Source organism: Chlamydotis macqueenii, chromosome 7 (assembly GCF_036417535.1).
Source record: "Chlamydotis macqueenii isolate bChlMac1 chromosome 7, bChlMac1.mat, whole genome shotgun sequence".
Taxonomy (NCBI): Eukaryota; Metazoa; Chordata; class Aves; order Otidiformes; family Otididae; genus Chlamydotis; species Chlamydotis macqueenii.
The window spans coordinates 31898457-31918165 of record NC_141562.1 but is presented as its reverse complement, the minus strand read 5'-3'; the positions used below and the strand labels follow the sequence as shown (position 1 = coordinate 31918165).

Genomic DNA, 19709 nt, shown 5'->3' with positions numbered 1-19709 from the left:
AATCCTTTGTCAACAGAACAGCAAATAATGAAAATAAGCCCATAATCTGTCTCCAAAATTACAAAGGAGAGATGACATGCAGTCTAGAGAGGTGAACTGGTACAGAACAAACAGGATGATGCAGATAAATATGTTTACTTAAATACACATGTAGGATGCCCAGATACTACCTTTATGGGACTAAAACCGGCTGGAAAAAAACATAATGCAGAACTCTCTTCTGTTTTATCTAGACTTATATTCTTTCACAGATTTCCCGTTCTCTTTCGCAATATCACTTTTAAATTTCTTGTTTATATGTTTAGGAGCCTAAAAAACCTACTAGTTATGAATATCTTCCCATTTCTACCTCTACCCCCACTTTTCTTCTCCCAACGTTGATTACTCATGATCTTTCTTCACTAAAGGCTGTTTTATATATATATATATATATATATATATAAATAATTAGAAGTCTCACTTCTAAATAATGCCTTTTTATGTACCTTAAGTACTTCTGCTTTAGGTTAAGCTCTTCTCTTTCCTTGATTGCCTTTTACTCAGTTGAAGGCTTTATTTTTTCACTGGTATTAGTCCATATATGCCTTCTATAATGCTATGTTTTATATAGCATGAAATAGATACTTAGTGTAAGCACTATTCCAAACCAGATACCTTGCCAACACTTCTCTCTACCAGCTACCTGACATTACACCCTATGTACAGATCCTGAACTCGTAAGTCATGGTTTTACAGTTTGAACAGAGACCACACAAAGGACAAACAAGATTAACGATCTGGTCCAGTTCTCTGCTCTAAACAGAAGTAAGCCTAAAGCTCTTTTTTTTTTTTTCCCCCTCCTTCTCAGGGTAAGAAAAGGTACACAAAGAGGTGAAGTACTGTACCAGAATATGTATGTCTGAGAAGACAAGGGGTTAAGTGGTCCTTAGCAAATGAGCCTCTGAAGTTCAGCCTCGCTGTTAATGCAAGGCAGGAGCTTTTCAGGAGGCACAGGGCTATACTTGCTAATGCAGAATCAGATTCAGGTGCTTCCCCATATTTCTCTTGTCTTTTCCCTTTGAGTACATGTGAAATACTAGACTCCTCAACATGCACACACAGGCCCTTAATAATGTGTGCTCCATACATTACATTGTACATGTCTTGTATTCTCACTCCTTTAGTATTTTGTAAATACCCTCCAACATGAGAAAAGGCCATATGAGATTCAACACAAAGATACATAATATATGTGCTCACAGTAACCAACTTCTGTATGTCTTAACTACAGTGTATTTTCATAAACATCTTTAACATTTTTCTACAAGAAAATCTTTACTCATCCTTGTAGCTCTACTGACTTTATTTTGCAAGTATGAAGGGACTGAGCAAGGAATGGTTTTGTGGCAGGTAGAAATTTGTGGGACTTACTCATCCGCAGTCTACAACTATTTCACTGCATACTGAGCTAAGTAATCACATACGAACCCATTACACATATGGAAACCCCTAACCTATGGCTTTGTTTCCAACAGTAAGAATAATTGAGCAATATCATTAAATGTAATACTCCATTAAAACTATTAGTTATTTCATATTTATATTTATGTGCCTCTTATGATATGTATTACCTTTTTTGTATCTTAATCTGAGAAAACTAAAAATAGAACTAAGAAAGCCATGTTACTGAAAACCTCCATTCAGAGCTAATTGTCTTGTAGAACACTTAACGAGTCGTTATTCATTATGATGGTAAGTACAGAGAAGGCAGATGGCATGGTAATTTTATCGATTCTGTGATTCTACTGTAGCTTGCTGATTAAGTAGGATTGAACACCACAGTTAGTGTGGCCAGCATTACATGAAATTCTGGTTTGATTCAAGGATATCAGAGAGGAACTTCCAGACAGCTCTGTTGGAGAGCCCTGCCAAACTGAAATTTTGTTACCTTCATTTATATTTGTAGAAACAGAATATTGCATGCAATCTTTCAGGATGTACATTCCACAACTTCCATTGCAAAATTATTTGCTCCATTAATTACTATATTTATTTTACATTACTAAATTAGTTGCTCTATTAATTACTATATTTTATTTAGTTCTTGATTTTAATTTACAAGTGTTATTTTAGCTATTAAGTTAGATTCACCTCACCTAGTCATAACCATCTAGATGTTAAGATGTCCTTTATGGTCTAATAGGGAGACATTAATACACATACACCTTCAGAGACTATTCAGCTCACTGTCTTAATAGGAAAGCACCTTTACTGGGTGGTAACATGTATTGTCTTTCCAGATTTTCAGGATGTTTAATTTTATTAATTGTTCCCTCACCAAAAAAGTCCCTTTTAAAGCGTGAGTCACAACGACTAATGTATTTTTTTTCCCAATAAACTCATTTTTATCAATATTTCATCTGAAGCTACATGACCAATCTCTATAAAACCTATCTTCAACCACACATTAATTTTAAGTAGTTTAATTGTGTCAACCTAGCTGTTATTTGTATAGTTATAGGATTAGCACTTAGAACTAAGCAATGCTGTCAAAAGACTGTAAAGTTCTGAGTATTTTCTGCAGGAAGCAGAGAGCACTCGGATCTCCACTGGGACATATGGTCTCTCCTAGAGAAGTTTTTGCCTTGCATAGCCTTTGGCCAAAGCCCACCATCTGTAGTCACAACTTTTCTTCCAGATGCTGATAAAGGTGAAGTATAGAACATATGCTGCAGAAAGAGTAACCTCTGCATTAGTTTGTTGGGGTTTTTAAATATTCAGAGACATTTTAAAATAAAATATTTGTTAATGTAAGCATTGGAAAAAGTAAAATGATCAAATTCAGATCTAAAAAAACATAGGAATACAACTCTAACAACTCCAGTAGAGCATTGACTAGTTATTTGTAGAAAGAATTAGCTTTCTTGATTTTGGAAAAAATGTAATGCAGAAAAGTACAAGCATTTCTTTCCTATATTTCAGGCATATATATATATATAAAAAATAAATGAAGCCCATGGTCTCTCATTGTGAACTGAGAATCAGTATCATTGAAGTATCATTTAGACAAATGTTTGACACGCCGTCAGTTTTATCCTGGAATGATCCCAATGAGCCTGAAAATGGTTATATGCAAGTAATAGAGGATTCTAAAATTACTTGGCAAGACATAATTACTAAACACACTACTTCCATCCACCTAAATATCATTGTTTTAACCTAGGTTAGGTCATAAGGGAAACCAACTGCATAGAAGACATATGTCTGCCGCACAAAGCTTCCACATCATTTCAGATAACCTGGCACAGTTCACAGCATCTGCTCCCAGGAAAGCAGCAGCAGGTAGTGCTACAGGACAGGAATGAAGTGAATTAGCAGAGCTACAGGTATGCCAACAAACTTGCATAATAGCTTCTGCCTAGACTATGCATAGTTACATAAAGTGAAAGCAGATCATGAGCACCAAAATTCATTATAAGCAAGAAAAAATGATTATAGCAATATAATCTAATATAGTCTAATGGTTGAATCAGCATGGTTGCACACCTCAAGCATTTCTATTTGCTTTTGACCCTGAACAAAGTGAAAGTTGTGGGACTAAAAATTTTAGATATTTTTAAATATTAACCAGCTGACAAACATCATAATAACAAAATGAGTAAGAGCATTTGAAATATAGACCTGCAAAACTGATGGAAAACAAAGGAATAAGAGGACAGAGCAGAACAGAAGGACAAAACCCTTATTCTTTAATAAATTGAGAAACTTTCAAAATGTGTTGTTGAACCCAGCTCCTGTTTCAAAAAGCCTATCTGTCCACTTTTTACACACAAAGAACAGCAATTACTTTTTTTTTTAAAAAATGTATATAGTAAATAGAAGCTGATTATGAAGTAACTAGATAAATAAATTTTTACAGCTCAAAAGCACATCATAGGTAAATTTCAAAATAACAGAAAAAACATTTTAATCTCCAACTTCAACAATTACTTGCAATATCCTTTCGTAATGCTTTTCCTTGTTGTAAGAATATAAACAAATTCATTGCTTTTTCATTTCTTTAAAACATGAAGAGGGAATATGCTAAACATCCTTCCTCCCTCATTGCTCTCTTCAGAGCACTTACATTTATACACTTCTTCCAGGAAATGTATTTGACAAAGCATCAGTAACACTTATTTTCACAGCATTTCCAGAAACTATATTCCAAATCACAAGCAGCATTTTAAGAAATAAGTCCACATCTCAGGATACAGTAAGAAAAGAAAAGAAAAAAAAAAGATATATACATATAAAACCTCCTCCCCAAAAAGCCCAAACTAAAAACCCCCAAAAAATGACAGAGACTCTTCAGGCCAAAAGGAGAAGAAAGAACACTCAGACGAGCTTATTTCCAACATAAGTCAACTGAGTTTACCCTCATCACAATTACTCAATACTTTTTAATCTCTTAAATGGATTTTTGAAGGTTAAAAGGATATGTTTTTGGCTTTTAATAACAAAAGTTAGCCTTAAAGCGTATTTTCTGGCTTATAGTATCATTTTGGGCACACACCATACAGCTTACTGTTCATTACAAATGTTCTCATTTTGGCAACAACTCCAATGAATTCTGAAACAGTAAACTGGTCATCTGTTGAGAGGTTACTGTCTTAACTTTGTTGTCACAATCATTCATTATTATATCATTGTAGGCAATTAGTTAAAGGATTAAAAAAAAGTGTATTTAGGTATCTCCTTTTTAGGAAGTACCTCATAAGAATGACTGCAATGGTTTTGTACAACGATCTAGCACAGATCAGATAAGGTAAATGAGCAGGAGAAGTGTTTGCAGATAATGCAAATGCTGCTTTAAAATGAGCTGGGATCATTTCCAAAGTGAACACCTTCCTAACGAAGCAGATACATTCACTCACACAAGCTCAGGTTTCGTCTGATAGGCATTCTGGGAAATGCTGATATTTCAGTTGAATTCTGGAGAGCACAGCATTTGGATTCACGGTGCAAAGGAATTTAACTAGAAGTTAGTATACTAAACATCAACTTGAACCGAGAATACTCACTGGTATTCCCTGTTTAGCCTCTTTTTTAGCAACTTGAATTGAAACTCTACAAGTGTATGCTCATGAATTTTTTTTGGCCCTGCAAGACAAGGTTGAAGACTATCGGTATGTACAGATACTGTTTCAGGAAGAGCTAATGAGATATGCCACTGTACACCAGCCTAGTTTGATCACTGGGCTTTTTATTTGGGACAGAACATCAAATTCCCAACAAAAATTCCTCTTTAAACACTGGCCCTTAACTTAACACCAACTTGACTGTGTAGCCCCTCGTATTCACCTGCTGTGCCATTATTCTGGATCTGCGTTTGTCCAAGCAGACTGCATTGCACAAGGACAAACATGGTGCTCACCAACACGAGCCTTACCTGACTGACCAGGGGGTGGGACTCCTGATGATCCTCTGGGCAGACATAAAAATACTGTGAGGACTGCGGCTCTGTTTCCTGAACACGGCTCAATGGCAATCGGTTTAGGTGCACCCTGAAAAAGGAAGATACCTATGTAATGTCTGAGATTTCCATTACATTTTTACTTGCATATCTTTAATTTATTTTAAGCTTCAATGTAACAGTAGGAAGATATTTTTCCCAATTAGTTCTTTGCATTTAAACAGATTGTCCTACTCATGTTAATTGATTTAAAAATGGGCTTTAACAGCCCACACTGCAAATCTAACCAAACAGAAAAAATTAAATAACCATAAAGACAACAAAATTATACTTAATTTTATAGCTCACTAAATGTAGTGATATCAACTTCTTAAAGCTTAGAAAATGGCAAAGCCTTTCAGTATGCACACTGGTATCTGAAAGGATCAGAATTTTCCCTATCCTAATAGGATGTACCCATGTGAAAGAATTGTGTTTCAACAGCATCCATTACCTAGCCCTCCTAATGCCAAAACCAGAAAACGGGAGCAAATCTGTATCACACACAGATATATAAAGATTGCCAGTCCCTCTTGAGTTTCCCAGACCAGTAAGTATTCCTCCTCTGTGTCTGTCCTAGTAAGCAAATGATTTATTTGAGGCAGGACCTTCCTGAATTTTTTTTTGCACACTCAGAAAACAGGTGCAGTGTTTCTATATTTAAATACACTTAGAAACTTAGAAACTCTCTGAAAATGTTGTCTGTGTGATTATCCTCTTACTTTATCTTATACAAAGCTGTGATAATAGTGTTTTTGCTGGCAGGAGGTATGTGCTATTACCAAGCATCTCTCTCTCATTATACAGATCTTTTAATTGGCGGTTAGCTTCCGACTAAATGGTTGCTACCATATTGTTCTTAAGTTACCAAGACTGAGGGCACTAGGACCCGGAAAAAAGCAAAGCGGTTTACAAAGCCATAATATAATAAGCTTCTAATACGACAATTTACAGTGTTTCCATATTTACATGTTTCCGTGTTTTGTGCTTACTAAGAGATAGGCATTTCACTTTTGAGAGCTTAAGCATTTAGTCAAACACTAAAGATATTTCTAAAAACATTAGGTCAAAATCAGCATAAGTATTCGTTTCTCTTTTTTGTTTGCAAATTTTTAGAATGTCTGTCATGTTCCAAGCCAAAATACAAGTTTGATGTTCTGATTCAAAATTCAAAGCCATAAAACTTTCCATTTACATGCAAAATGCAATGTATATATAAATGTCAACTGATTGAAGTATACCAAGAAAAATGATAGTTTATCCAAGTTAAATACACTGCAAAGTATTAGATATAAAGAAAACAAAGGAAATTATCATTTTCTATTTTGCTTCCTTCGAGTAACCAATATTTATTGCTGCTCAGTGAAGATAAGGAAACTGAGAATACAGAAATAAGTTGAACAATAGATAAATATACTTATTTTTTGCTACATGGTCATATTTGAAAGGCATTTCAGTGGATTCATTTGAGGTGACACCATTAAAATAACTTGGGTGAAGAATGTAATCTAATTAAAAATTACCATGATCTAATGAACGACAACTTATATTCACTAAAACCTTACAAAACGATAGAACAGAAAAGTAAAATCCCAAAAGCTTCAGCTAAAAGCAATAACTTTTAAAAAAAAAAAAACAACATAAGAAACATTTTCTAATCTGAGTGAAATGCATTGGTAGCATTTAATAATTTTTTTTTGTAATGCACTGGCTCAATGTAGGCCAAAGGAACAGATGAGATTCTAAACCTGTATGAGCTGATGTATAACTGTTAACTTCCACAGATCTATTATTAGCAAAACATTTGAACAGGCATTGCTGGATGATACGATTCTATAGTAAAAGCAATGCAGAAGAGGGGGAAAACAGAGTGACAACTTTGCTAATATTAGCACATTGATTGCACATGCACAGAAGTAGTACAAGTGGAATACTGGAAAAGAAACGGTGTGGGGAAGTTTTCATACTACGGTTTCTTTGACTTACATATGTTGAAGGGCTATGTAAAAAGCCACACAAAAATAATAGTAATTTTTCTGATCATAACATTTAATACAGAAAAGAGTCTTGATGGGATCATTCAGATTCACAGCTTGTCTGTGCCCTGGGCTGTTTAAATCTAATCAGACAAGTGTAGGCTTAGAACAATATAGCTTAACACAGCCCTGACAGCAGCCTGGTGTAGACCTCTGCTTATTTCCCCCGCTATTACACACTTTCATTCATCCCCACCTGTTGCACTTTGCTGTTGTTAAAATCCAAGGCTTCCCAACTGCCACACACATATCCCACCTCCCCTCAGACCTAAATACGGGCCCCTCCATTCCAGCACTTCTACTGGTATCTCTCTTTCCCAGCCATCGATGCAGCTCCATGCCAGTTAAGTTCATCTCACTTCGATCCCATGCTTCCTACTTCACCCTGCATTGGCCCAGCTCCTCCATCTTCAGCACAAAACAGAGCGTCCAGCTCTAGGTAAGCTCCTGCAGCAGCAGCTGTGAACGGAGCAACCAGGTGCTCTTCATGTTCACGGACAAGACAGAGTGCCATAAATTGTGGAGGTGGTTCGTAAGTGACTCCCATGCACTCACTAATACGATAAATAAATTTTACAAATAAACACCTTTGCATGGAGTGTCATGGACCATCTTCCACTATATACTAGAACAGCAGCACCTGAATTCTTATACGGCATTTATGATTAAAATAGTTGGTATTACTAATGCATGCAACAAAGAACTTAAGTCATCCTTCCTGATTGTCACAATGGCAAGTCAAATAACATTATTCCTTTCTATCTGAAAAGGCAGGCAAAATGAAGTCTCCATTTTAAAATGTAATTCAGAATACACTTTATGCAGACACACAACTGAAAGGAACAATTTTACCATTATGCTTTTTAATTGGGTGAATAATTACTTTATTATAAACCAAAACGATGATACTTTCTATTGCTGTGTGATATAAAACCTTTCATTAACAGACTGTCCTTTTCTGTTTGAAGTTTACACTATTGCTTTTCAAAATACAGTTGGAGGAAATTATTTCTAATAAATACTTTTCAGATGACCTAATCCAAAACTAAAATACAGTAAGAATTTTCTATTTGTGCTCAAAAAATGAGGATTCTTTATAGAACTTCATGATTAAAAAAGCAGATTTATTATCTTACCTCACATCATTCAGATTCGCTAGCAAAAAACCCCATGGAGGCACAGAGTAAATGATAATAATTTAGATACCCTGAGGTTTGTCAGTTGTTTAAAGATAAATACATTACCATGAATCAAAGTTATTTCACAGTGACATAACATGTTGTCTGAAATGTGCCATTTATCATGCATTTTCCACAGTATTTTTGGAAGAGATAAGGCACATGTTTGTTTGCCCAAAGCACTTAGCTACCATGATTTACTTGCTAGAATTATCTTTTTTCTCCTGTACAGAAAGTGACTTATGTTTTTGCCAAAAAGCATAAGTGACAATCACAGAATTAATAAAACTTTATCAGTGAAAGACAGAATAAACAAACAACCTTTTTATTAAACTAACTTTTACTCTTATATTCCCTTTCTTTCCTCTCTATCATAGCGTATGTAAGAGGTATGTCAGTTGGAAAGGTGAAATAGAAAGGGAAAGAAAACCCGGAAGGAATAAAAAGGTGAAAGAACATATATAATTATTGATAGTAAGAAAAGAAAAATAAGTCAGTGGATGTGGAAAAAAGAAAAAAGTGGAGAGGGAAGGGAATAAAATAGGGAACCAAAAAAAATGTAAAAAAGAAGAAAGACATAAGGTTTTATCCAAAATTTAAGTGTGTACTCATATATTTATTCATAGAAAACAAGCATCAGAAGTCATCTTCCTGGGGTCTCACATTTTTTATCGGAGAAAAAGGTTCTCCTTTCTTTAGGGTTTTTTTTTTTTCTGAAAAGTACTACAAAGAACTATCCAAATTCCAGCTGCCTGGGTAAGTTTGTGAGGAACTACAGAGCCTTGGGAAGATTTTTTGCTCAACTTGATCTCTTTCTATAAGAAATAAACTTTGGCTGGATTTTCTTTTTTCCTATACCAGGGACAGATGACAATACTACCCTTACTGGCATAAGAGGTGAGAAGAGCAGGAGAACACAACGATGACTAAGGGGATGTTCATGGATCTGCTACAGGGATTCAGAATCTCTTTGGGGGAAATGCACTGAAACTTTAGCATCCATCCATATCTATCAGTGAAAATATTTAATCTTGTGAATATGGGAAGATGAAAAGTATAAAGTGTTTTGGCTCTATCTGTATTCCAAGAAGTGGTGTCTCACAGAAGTGCTATAAAACTATGGATTTTCAGTACTAAGTAATATCTTTATATATTTTCTGTCCAGCATTCTAAGCATCCAATTTTTAAAAGTGCATTATTATACCATAAGACAAATAGATCACGTAGGACTAAATGGCTCCAAACTCATGCCAAAAAAGCAATTAGAAAATTGAGTCAAGGAATTAAGGATTAATGTGAGCATGTTACACCTGTCAGTAGTAATAACTATTTTGACAAGAACAGAATAAAGTTTGACAGTGTGCACAAATACAGATCTGATATATAAATCAAGTATTAAAAGGCAAACAACTATGCATTAATCATTGTAATGTTTCCTAACTAAAATGGTCTTAGCACTACTTATGAGAATTCATTATAAATCTCTTCTCTCAAAAAAAAAAAAAGCTTGACTTATACTTTTTGTTTCAGTAATAAATTATGCCAATTTAAACTTAGTTTTTAGTCATATTATTAAAACAGAATTAATCTGGTGAATTCCACATAACCTAAGCTAGATGGCTTGGCAAATAAACAATCAAGTCTGTTGTTGTGACAGAATTAGTATCAGACTCAGAATGCAAACAGCCACTTTTCTGGAGTTCGATGTGTGAAACTTCAGAAGGGAGAAAAGTAAAGAATCAAGACCGTGTCCTCTGAAAAGGTAATACATCTTATGTTTCCTACTTCCCTTTTTTAAAGAAAAGCAGGAAACATAAGATGTAGACTGTTATATTACAAGTATTCACATCTTCATTTTCCCTTAGCTTCAGGTTCTTTTCCTGGTTATTTTCTGAGTTTCTTGATTTATTTGTGATAAGCAAATCTCAGATTCAGAAAAGCTCTTGAGTACCTAAGTTGGATTTTGGTCAAATTTAGATACCTACATGCAAACTCAAAAGCCTCAAGCCCCTGTTAATCTTAGTTTCAATATAAAAGATTTCCCAGCAGCTGAAGCTCTCCCCTACCTGCGCAGGCACACCCCGGTCTCTCGTACACCCACTCAGGGCTCACCAGCATTCCTGCAGCTGCCCTGGATGTAGACCTCAATCTAGGCAACTGTTCAAAACATGCTTACCAAATTATATTTCTACAATACAGTTGTGGATACTTTCTTTTAAAACATAGTTGAAAGCAGAGGTAGCTCAGTTCTTCATGGAAAGAGGATTAATTCTGGTTTTACTATCCTGCTTTTACTAAATGCTTGTTTTGAGGTGAAATACTCTGACCTATAATTAAAGATGTAGAGTAAAATGCTATGATTGCTCCGACCATTTTCAGTGCAGTAAAGGCAGATCTTTCAGCAGTGCAAAGGAGGAAAAGAAAATTCATCCTCTCAAATTCACAGAATTCCATTGACTCTATGTGGTGGGGGCTTTTTTGGCCATTTTGCTGGAGAAACTTCAAATGTCCCTAGCACAGCTATCCTGCCAAGAAAAGGAGATGGGAGATTCCCACCTGTAGCTAACCACCATCCTGTTCCCACTTGACTTTCTCCATGGTCATTCAACCAAGAGAATCAAAATCAACAGTTATGTCAGATGAACGAAGAAACGCTGTCTGCTTCTCCCAGCAGAAGCCCACCACTTTCACAGCACCCGCTGCTGCCGCAGGGAGACCCTGGTGCTGAAATTAAGGCAATGCCTCAGACAAAAATAAAGACTGTAATCAGTTCTGATGTTTTCTTAGAGTATCAGTGCCATACTGCATTGCTATTCTAAATGCTGGGTAGAGTTTAACTAACACTCACTAACATACTTTTGAGTATGAGCTTCCCACCCACCCAAAAGTTTTGAGAATTCTCTCTGCAGTCTTCTTCAATGAGTAATGAGCCTTAATGACAGTACAACGGGGCGGGGGGGGGGGGGGGGGGGGCGGGGGAAGCTTTCACCAAACATCATTTGTGTGCCAGAAGAAATATACTTCAGGAAATACCCGAACAGAATAAATAAGCAAGGCTGGAGTTCTGAACAATGCTTTGTGTCTGGCATAGGAAACACCAGTTCTTCATATGACCCTAGGGTTTTACTGAAATTATAAACATCCACTAAAGATTTTCATTTAATCCATTCCATAAAGTTATTCTCTCGCAATTAGTGAGTGGAAAGCTTTGCCTCATCTAAACCTACAAGAAATGGCCCAAAGCCCGAGTGTCCTCGATGCTTTGGGCTTCTACACTGCACCTTCTTTTGCCTGAGGATTTCTCAGTGATTTCTACCTTTGGTTAATGAGGTCCCACTAACCCATGCAAGGCACATAACCACTTTACCTACAGGAGCAAAAGCTGGAGAACGTTTTGGAGTATCTTACACTTCTTCCACCTATACTGAAAGAGACTTGAGGTAATTGCCCTGTTTCTGCAACTGAGTCATCCAGCCAGCGCTGACTTACTGGGAGGACTCTACTAACTCTACTCGACCTTCAGAAGGAAACGGTTTTCCTTGAAAAATTCTATAATGTGCAATGGAACTGAGATCAACAGGCTTATTGACAATAAAATGCAACCTGACCAAAATTATACTAACCCTTCTTATCAGAGATATTTTACCATGAATATCTTTTCTCAGAAATTTTGCCCCATTGTTTTAGCAGAAAGTAAATCTCAGTTAATTTCCTTGTTTCAAAATAGCCATGGAAATCTTTGAATATATTGGTACATTATTTTCCATAAGGAAAACAGTGAGAATTAACAACAGAAAGAACACATTATGATTACCAAGCTGTGATTACAGCACAGGGGAGCAAAACACGTTGTTATCCTTCAATTTATTGTCTTACTTCTCCATATCAACTATGTTGATATACAGTGATAGGTTGCATTCTTTTTTGCGGCCTTTTTTGAGTAGAATGTCGTTGTTCATTATCAAAGGTTCTACACTGATGTTAAATTTATGTATTAATCTGAAAGTGTTTATGCTCAGAAGAGCCACATTTTTATTATAAAAACTATATTTGCAACAAAGTTACTCTCAGTTAATCTACTAAGAGAATTCATTTCAAAATCTAATACTATGTCATATAGCATTTCATTAGCAAGAGAGTTATGAATTGACATTCTGATTAAAACTGATTTATTAAGACAAAGCTACAAGAAACACCTGCAGACACATTTATTTTTAAATGGGGTTTCCAGAAAGAACTCAAGTCAGGTTTCCTATTCAGCTTCCATCCTACTGCCTAGAGGTTGCTTTTTCTGAACTGTGACACTAGTATCAGCCATCCTGCAGTTTTTTTTTTACTTTCACAAGTGGCTGAACAAAACACAAGACACTGAAGTTAAATCAAAAGATCAGGTAGCTGCCAGGCACGTTGCATTTCTTTTTCTGTGTGCAGTTTCCTATCTCTTCATACCGTTAAATAAGTGTGGTTTTACTTTACTTTTCCATCTTGCCCATTAATAAGACTAATTTCAGGTTAATCTGGAAAATACTGAACATAACTTAGAGCAGATAGTTGCTCTGTAGCACTGTAGTTGTACTGGATTACTGCCAGAGGTATCCCCAAGAGCCCCCAGAACATTCCCCTATTAAGCTGCATGAGTCTGATTAAAGGCTGGCAATGCTAGCATCCAGTTTGTGAAAAGAAATTTATTGTGGCACCAGCTAGCTAGACTCTGTTGGGAAAAGCACCTGAGACCCTATGTCTGTGACATACACCAAGCATCGTGTATCCCCAGATACTTTCCTGTAAATTCTTCTTACTGCCATTTCAAATTCTGTAAGTCAAAGCGGGGCTGTGGAGTGAAGTGATGCTAATGGGTGTTTGTTTCCCAGATGGGTATATCTGTTGGATCTCCAAGGATTGGAAACAAGAAGCTGAGAATTCTGTTATTCCTTCACAATTCACTCTTAAAGGCTCTTGTCTATGAAAACTCACACTTCACTGGTGATGAATTACTAACAGTCCCATCACTGCTTGAACTTGGGCTGACCACTTAAGACCAGATCATCACTCCCATACACCACAGTGGGTTAACTTTACCCCAGACTGTCTAGCAGAAGAGATCATGGTCCCTTCAGAGCCACTACTAATTTTTTTCAGTGTGGGAAAGATGAAGTACTAGGTGCAGTTCAAATTCTGCCTAACTTGCAGGCTAGCAGGGTGGTGGCAGGCAGGGGAACACTGAGCTAAGGATGAGCACAGCACACCTTACTTTTGTCAGGAGTAAGCAAACTGAGTCAGCTACAGATTTCTAAGATGTCAGTGAGGTGGATAAACTTGGCCTGTCCTTTGCTTAGGGTGGATCATAAAATTTCAATCTGTCATTGTGACAATGAATCTCAGACAGAAGTAAAAAGTTCTGACTAGCAGGTGCCTTTTGTGAGCATAAAGATCTCATTCCTGTGGCTGCGCAGCATCCTACAGTCATTAAATATAAGGTTTGATTATTATTTAGGAGATCTATGCCAGACTTGAGGGTTAGGAAAGGCAAGTGTCCTGAAATTATTATGCTGTATTTTGCATTTCTTGCAAAATTGGAAAGAAAATATAGCACACCATATGTCATCCAAAATACACTTTTAGTGAACTTTTCTTCAGCAATGCCTTTTAAAGTTCTTTTTTAACCTCCTGGCCACATGCAGAATGCCTAGTGAATGATAAATTAAAAAATTTATACCTGGAATTGTAATAATAAAAAAGAGAACTAAATCAAGACACATTGTGAAAACTAGCTGTCAGCAGAAGAGCTTAAAGTGCAAACTTGGCAATATTCTTAATGCAGGAAAAAATGCTAATGGCACCAGAATAACAAATTACTTTCTATCATGACAACTTACACAGATCACAGCTTACTGAGCGTAGGGAGGACACGAACCAAATGTCTGAAAGCATGACATAGCTTTTATTTTTATTGTCCTTGCCACGGTCCAAGGACAGCTGTAAAATGTGTACACCACAGCTAAAAACATTCTGAAACAAATTATCCCTATTTAAGATTTGTAAGTCTATAAAGTTTTCACACTAGTGACTGTGTGAGGATATCGTGGATCAGATCATAGCTGCTCCGGCAGCAGGAATAAACAGCAAAAGGCTTCTCCATCCCAATGAAAAGGTACGTGATGGTAGCAAAAGGGAACCTAGCTTTGCTGTATTTTATGGTAGAAGCAACAGCATGTGTTAAACTACCAGTTTTGGCAGCAGTTGCTGCCAACGAGGTGGAAAGGGAGAGGGCAGGCTGGCAGGCTTGGGAAAGCACAAACCAGATTTTTTGTAAAGGTGTTGCAAGACGCATCTCTTACTTTCCTCTCTTGAGGACCTCCAAGACCTACTCTGCCCACTACGCAATTTGAAAGCATAATTGGAGACAGTTTTTCACTTGAATCTTACGAATTAATTTAAATCTCAAATATCTATGAGATAATCCTCAGCTGCCTATATCAGCACAACACTTGAGTAACAGCAGAACTCTGCTGATTTACACCAGCTGCGAATCTGAAACTATATTATTAATTTCTTCATGGTCTCCTTGAAAAATCCTGCAAATAAACTCAAACTCAAGTATTATCACTTTATGTTGCTTTCCGAGATGCTTCCCATCAAGACAGTTAGTACTTACAGTGGTCACAAACACATTAGGAACTTCACAGAAAATGCACAAGAAATGAAACTTAGAGGATCTAATCTGACAAATAATTAGACACATAAGAATTAGTGTTTGGGAAACTGTTGCATTAAAGCAAACAGGATTACTCGCATGAATAAAATTATTTATGCATGTTACTAATGTTAGCCTAACACAACTGACAGAATATTTTTTTAAAAGAAGCAGGGTTTTTTTTTTTTTTTATGTAACAAAACAGGAAAAGACTGCTTCTTTAAAATATTGTATCTGCATCATTTTTACTAAACCAGCAAAGATCTACTGTATAAAGTATTTGCCAAACTTGGATTTGCTGAATCGTGCTTACTTATTCCACTTACACAGAAACAAGCATTATTTTTGTAGAAAGTACCATATTCCGAGCCCGCTTAGCCGCTTGAGCACTGCTAATTGAAAATTAGTAGTATGTAAACATAGTCCACCGCAGCTTACACTTCTGCTCCATGTGTGTTTCCTAGGGCACAGGAGGAACTTCTAATTATTATTTTATATTTACTGTTTATATTTTATTTTTTTCTTCAGTAAGGTGGTACAGAGTCACCACCAACAAAAATTACTATTCATGTTGAATTCTACAGGCCTCATCCTTACGGCATGAAAGTACAGAAAAGCTTGTTATTTTGCTTCAGGAAATATTCTCACTTTAAATTTTACATTGTAGAATTTACCAGCAGTGCTGATGCTTGAAACACCTTTTCTTCAAAAGACATACCATTTTCACAGCAGATTGACCAACTTTTAAAAAGAGTGTCCTTGAAAATTCACAGATTTGTGAACTTTTCATTGGAGTTTGCTTCAAATCCTTGCATTCCACGAAGCTTTGTATGCCATCTCACATATTTTTCCTATCTAACCAAATTATTTCTCTTCCCCTAATTTTATGCCAAGAGTAAAACAGAGGAATGTTTGTCCTGTACTTCACCCAACAGAATGGTATAACACATTTACTTTTGTACTATATGTAAACACTGATTTATTTTAGCAGTGACTACTATTAAGCTAATGAGGCAAATCTTGCACGTCACCATTGTTTTCTGATTCCTCTTTCCTTTTCCCACCCCTTCCCGACACCCTTCCCAGTCTTAGGGTGCTCTTTCCATGGAAATAAGTGCCCCATATCAAATGCCACCGAGTAACACAATAAGCAGAAGGAGCAGGATCTTATTTACTTAAATAAGGGCTGAGATTTGAGATCAGTCATCACGCAGATGTTATTTCTGAAGCTAAAAGTATTCATGATGATTGTTACTATAGAAACCAAGCTTTGTAAAATATTCCAAACAAACACTTCTTTATTAGCCTGCGCTGTAACTACAGTACTCGGTATTATGCTGCATCCCACAGTAAGTTATCAACCACACACATTTTCTTTCTGGTTATTTGCTTTCAATAGTAACTACAAGACAGGATTTCTATAGGTCTTAAAAGATAGTGTATCACAATACCAGCCATCCATAAAATGACACACACTGTACTCATTCAGCACTAAACTCCCATCTGCTTCATTTCCCCCCTCCTGTGGGCAGCCACTCAAATCAGTGTTTCCCTGTTCAGCAACAGCGAAAAACAGGAACCCACTGCTAATTCCTGTGGTTAGATCAGCAGCACAAAACCAGCAGTGGTTACTAAATGCCAGCCCCAGCCTCTTTAGCAATTAAACCACTCTTCATCCTTAGTAGACTTTGTGAAGCATGTGCGTCACTCAGAAAACATCTTCCAACAGCCTGTCATATCACAACCAGAAGTTTCAGACTTGTTGCTTTATTTGTTAATCATGCAAGAAAAAGAGTGAAAATCTGAACCCCAGCTCCAGTGAAGCCAGTGGGACCCCAGCAGCACGAGGTCCCTGACCCTGAGCACGTCCCCAGGGAAGCGGGCTGGGGCTGGTCACAGCCATCACTGCCAGGTGACTTACAAACACCACAGGCCCTGCCAGGGGGATGGGGCAGGTAAAGTTCCGTTAGCCCAACTTGTGCTTCATATTTTAACCACCCCTCTTCTTGCTATGATTAAACTACCCCTAGATATGTAACAGGGCAAACTTCTATTTGAAGTTAAGCAGGTGAAAGCTGGGTTGTTATTATAATACATGGAAAGGAAACCTGTATTTAAGGCTACATAAGGAAATTAGAAGGAATTTTATTACAGAATTAATGCCTCATGGATATTGGAAATAGTCCTTCTATGAAGCCTTTCTGTCTCCTTTCTCAGAGAAATCCTTAGAAAGGATAAAATACTACCAATATTTAAAAAAATAGAGATGTTCAAGACAGGTATGGTAGCAACTTCTGATTATTATTATTAAAATTCCAAAGCTGTTTTCCTTCTTAACTTATTGTCTTGTACTTATAATCTCCTTTAACTTTCTATACTGCGTTTCTGTTCAAACAGGACAATTTTGTTCAACTCTTTCAGAAAATTCTCAGCTATCTTTGAGATGCAGGAGAACGAACATTTTTTTCCCCTAATCTCTGCTCTATCCAAGGCTTACAATTTAATTTAAAACTTGGCCTTAACTCAGGTAACATTGAGGATTCCTGCCTTTCATTATTGTAAAACAAGTTTTTTAAAATACAGTGATACAATCAGAGCATGGTTAGATTTCCATAACAATATAGAGAAGTATGGAACTCTGTGCCACTGGTATCTATTTTAATGCACAATACTGCCATAGTGAGGAAAGTATTAAGGAAAAGGGCACAACTAAGGAGACGGTTTAAAAGTTTTAGTTGTGGTGATTTGTGCTGCCTGCAACAGTAGGCAAAAGATAATAATAAAACAAAAAAAAAACCTCTATAAAATATTTTAAGTGTGAGAAACGCAGGCAAAGGACATTCTGGAAACAGGTCAGAGACAAAGCAAGAGATCACAGACAAAGCAGGCATGTTTTATACAGACAGAGTTACAATTTAGAAGTGGTTGTGTGGGACTGAATACAGAGAGTGCAGTTAAGGCATGGCACTTGTCCTGATGGAGCAACATCCAGAGAGGAAAGTGCTCCAGTTAAATGCTGTAGTTACAGGATGGTAAACCGAGCCAAACTGATTCCTCCTTATGTGTAGCAACTTAGCTTTTCTAAGGGTTTTTGTTTGGTTGAGTGTTTTTAATTTTTTTTTTTAGCTTTTTCCTGCTGTATTCCATTTAGAGAGGATACAACATAAAAAAAAATAAAATACATATGCATCTATACATAACATGCAGATATACTACACACACAAGTACGTAACATTATTTCTAATTGTGCTATCAGAAATCTCTGGAATGTTACTTTGAAGCAAAAATGTAAGCATAATAAAAACTACGTCAAAGACCTTGAAAAATAAATCCTCTTGAAAACTTCCTCAGCCCCAGACAGGGCAGTTTCTCACAGTTCCCCAAATGTCAACTGAAATGAGTTGCACTAAAAGATTCTGGAGCCATCAATACGTTTAAGAATTTCACAGATGTCTTCTAGTTCTCTTTGATTGTAAACTGCCAGAACGGTTTCCCTTTTCCCCAATTCTTCCACTGTGACATTTCTGGATGACTTCCAGTTCTGACTGTTATAAAGTCCTTGTTTTTGCAGAATCACCTAGTGTTGAAATTTTGAATTCCAAACACAATCTTTTTTGGTCTGTTTATCAGCTAACGCTCTTTGCTCAAGCAATCTTTGCCCTTCACATTCCAATTGGTTTTGTCCTTACTCAAACTTATAAGAATTTACCATAAGTAATATAACTTAAAATACAGATTAATGTTTATTTAAGAAAAATTTTATCTTTGTGTAACCTTCAGTTATGGGAAGTATCTGAACACATACATAATGACAAACTTAATTTGAGGAATTACCATTTTATCCATGCAATCTTTATATTACTGAGTTTTACTTTTAAATTTTCTTTATACATTTAAAACAATTTTTCATCTCCACATTAAAGGCCTCTTCATATAGCTGTAATTTTCCTCCAGTTTGCCTGGTTTTGGTCATTAGAATTTCCTAATTTTCAGTGAACTGCTGAGCAAGCTGAAGATGTTAATTGGATATATCACTTCTTTTTTTTTTTTTTTTTTTGTAAGAGCTTCTTATTAATGGCTGCTCATGTAGATGATATAGATGTTAATCAATTTGCATCTGTCTTTCTGAAAGATTCAGTTAGGTCCCTAATTAACAACCTCTAAACAAACCCTTGTTCAGTAGTTCATTTATTGTGAGCTAGCAAAGGCTAGTAAAAGGGCCTTATGCTAGCACTCTGTCCTGCTATAAATACATGACTCCTCCCTATGTACAGAAAGCGACAGGAAAAAGACCAGTGACTCATAATCTAGATTCTGGTTCACTGGTT

The 19709-nt window shown here is 36.4% G+C and overlaps 1 protein-coding gene across 1 annotated transcript in view; it reads right to left on the bottom strand.

The window, feature by feature from the left end:
• Positions 1-19709, bottom strand: part of ATRNL1 (attractin like 1) — a 490222-nt gene that overhangs the window by 48020 nt on the left and 422493 nt on the right. Inside the window, exon 28 of the mRNA XM_086752524.1 lies at positions 5411-5525. Coding sequence (XP_086608650.1) covers positions 5411-5525 — 115 coding nt within the window. The remainder of the gene's footprint in view (positions 1-5410; positions 5526-19709) is intronic.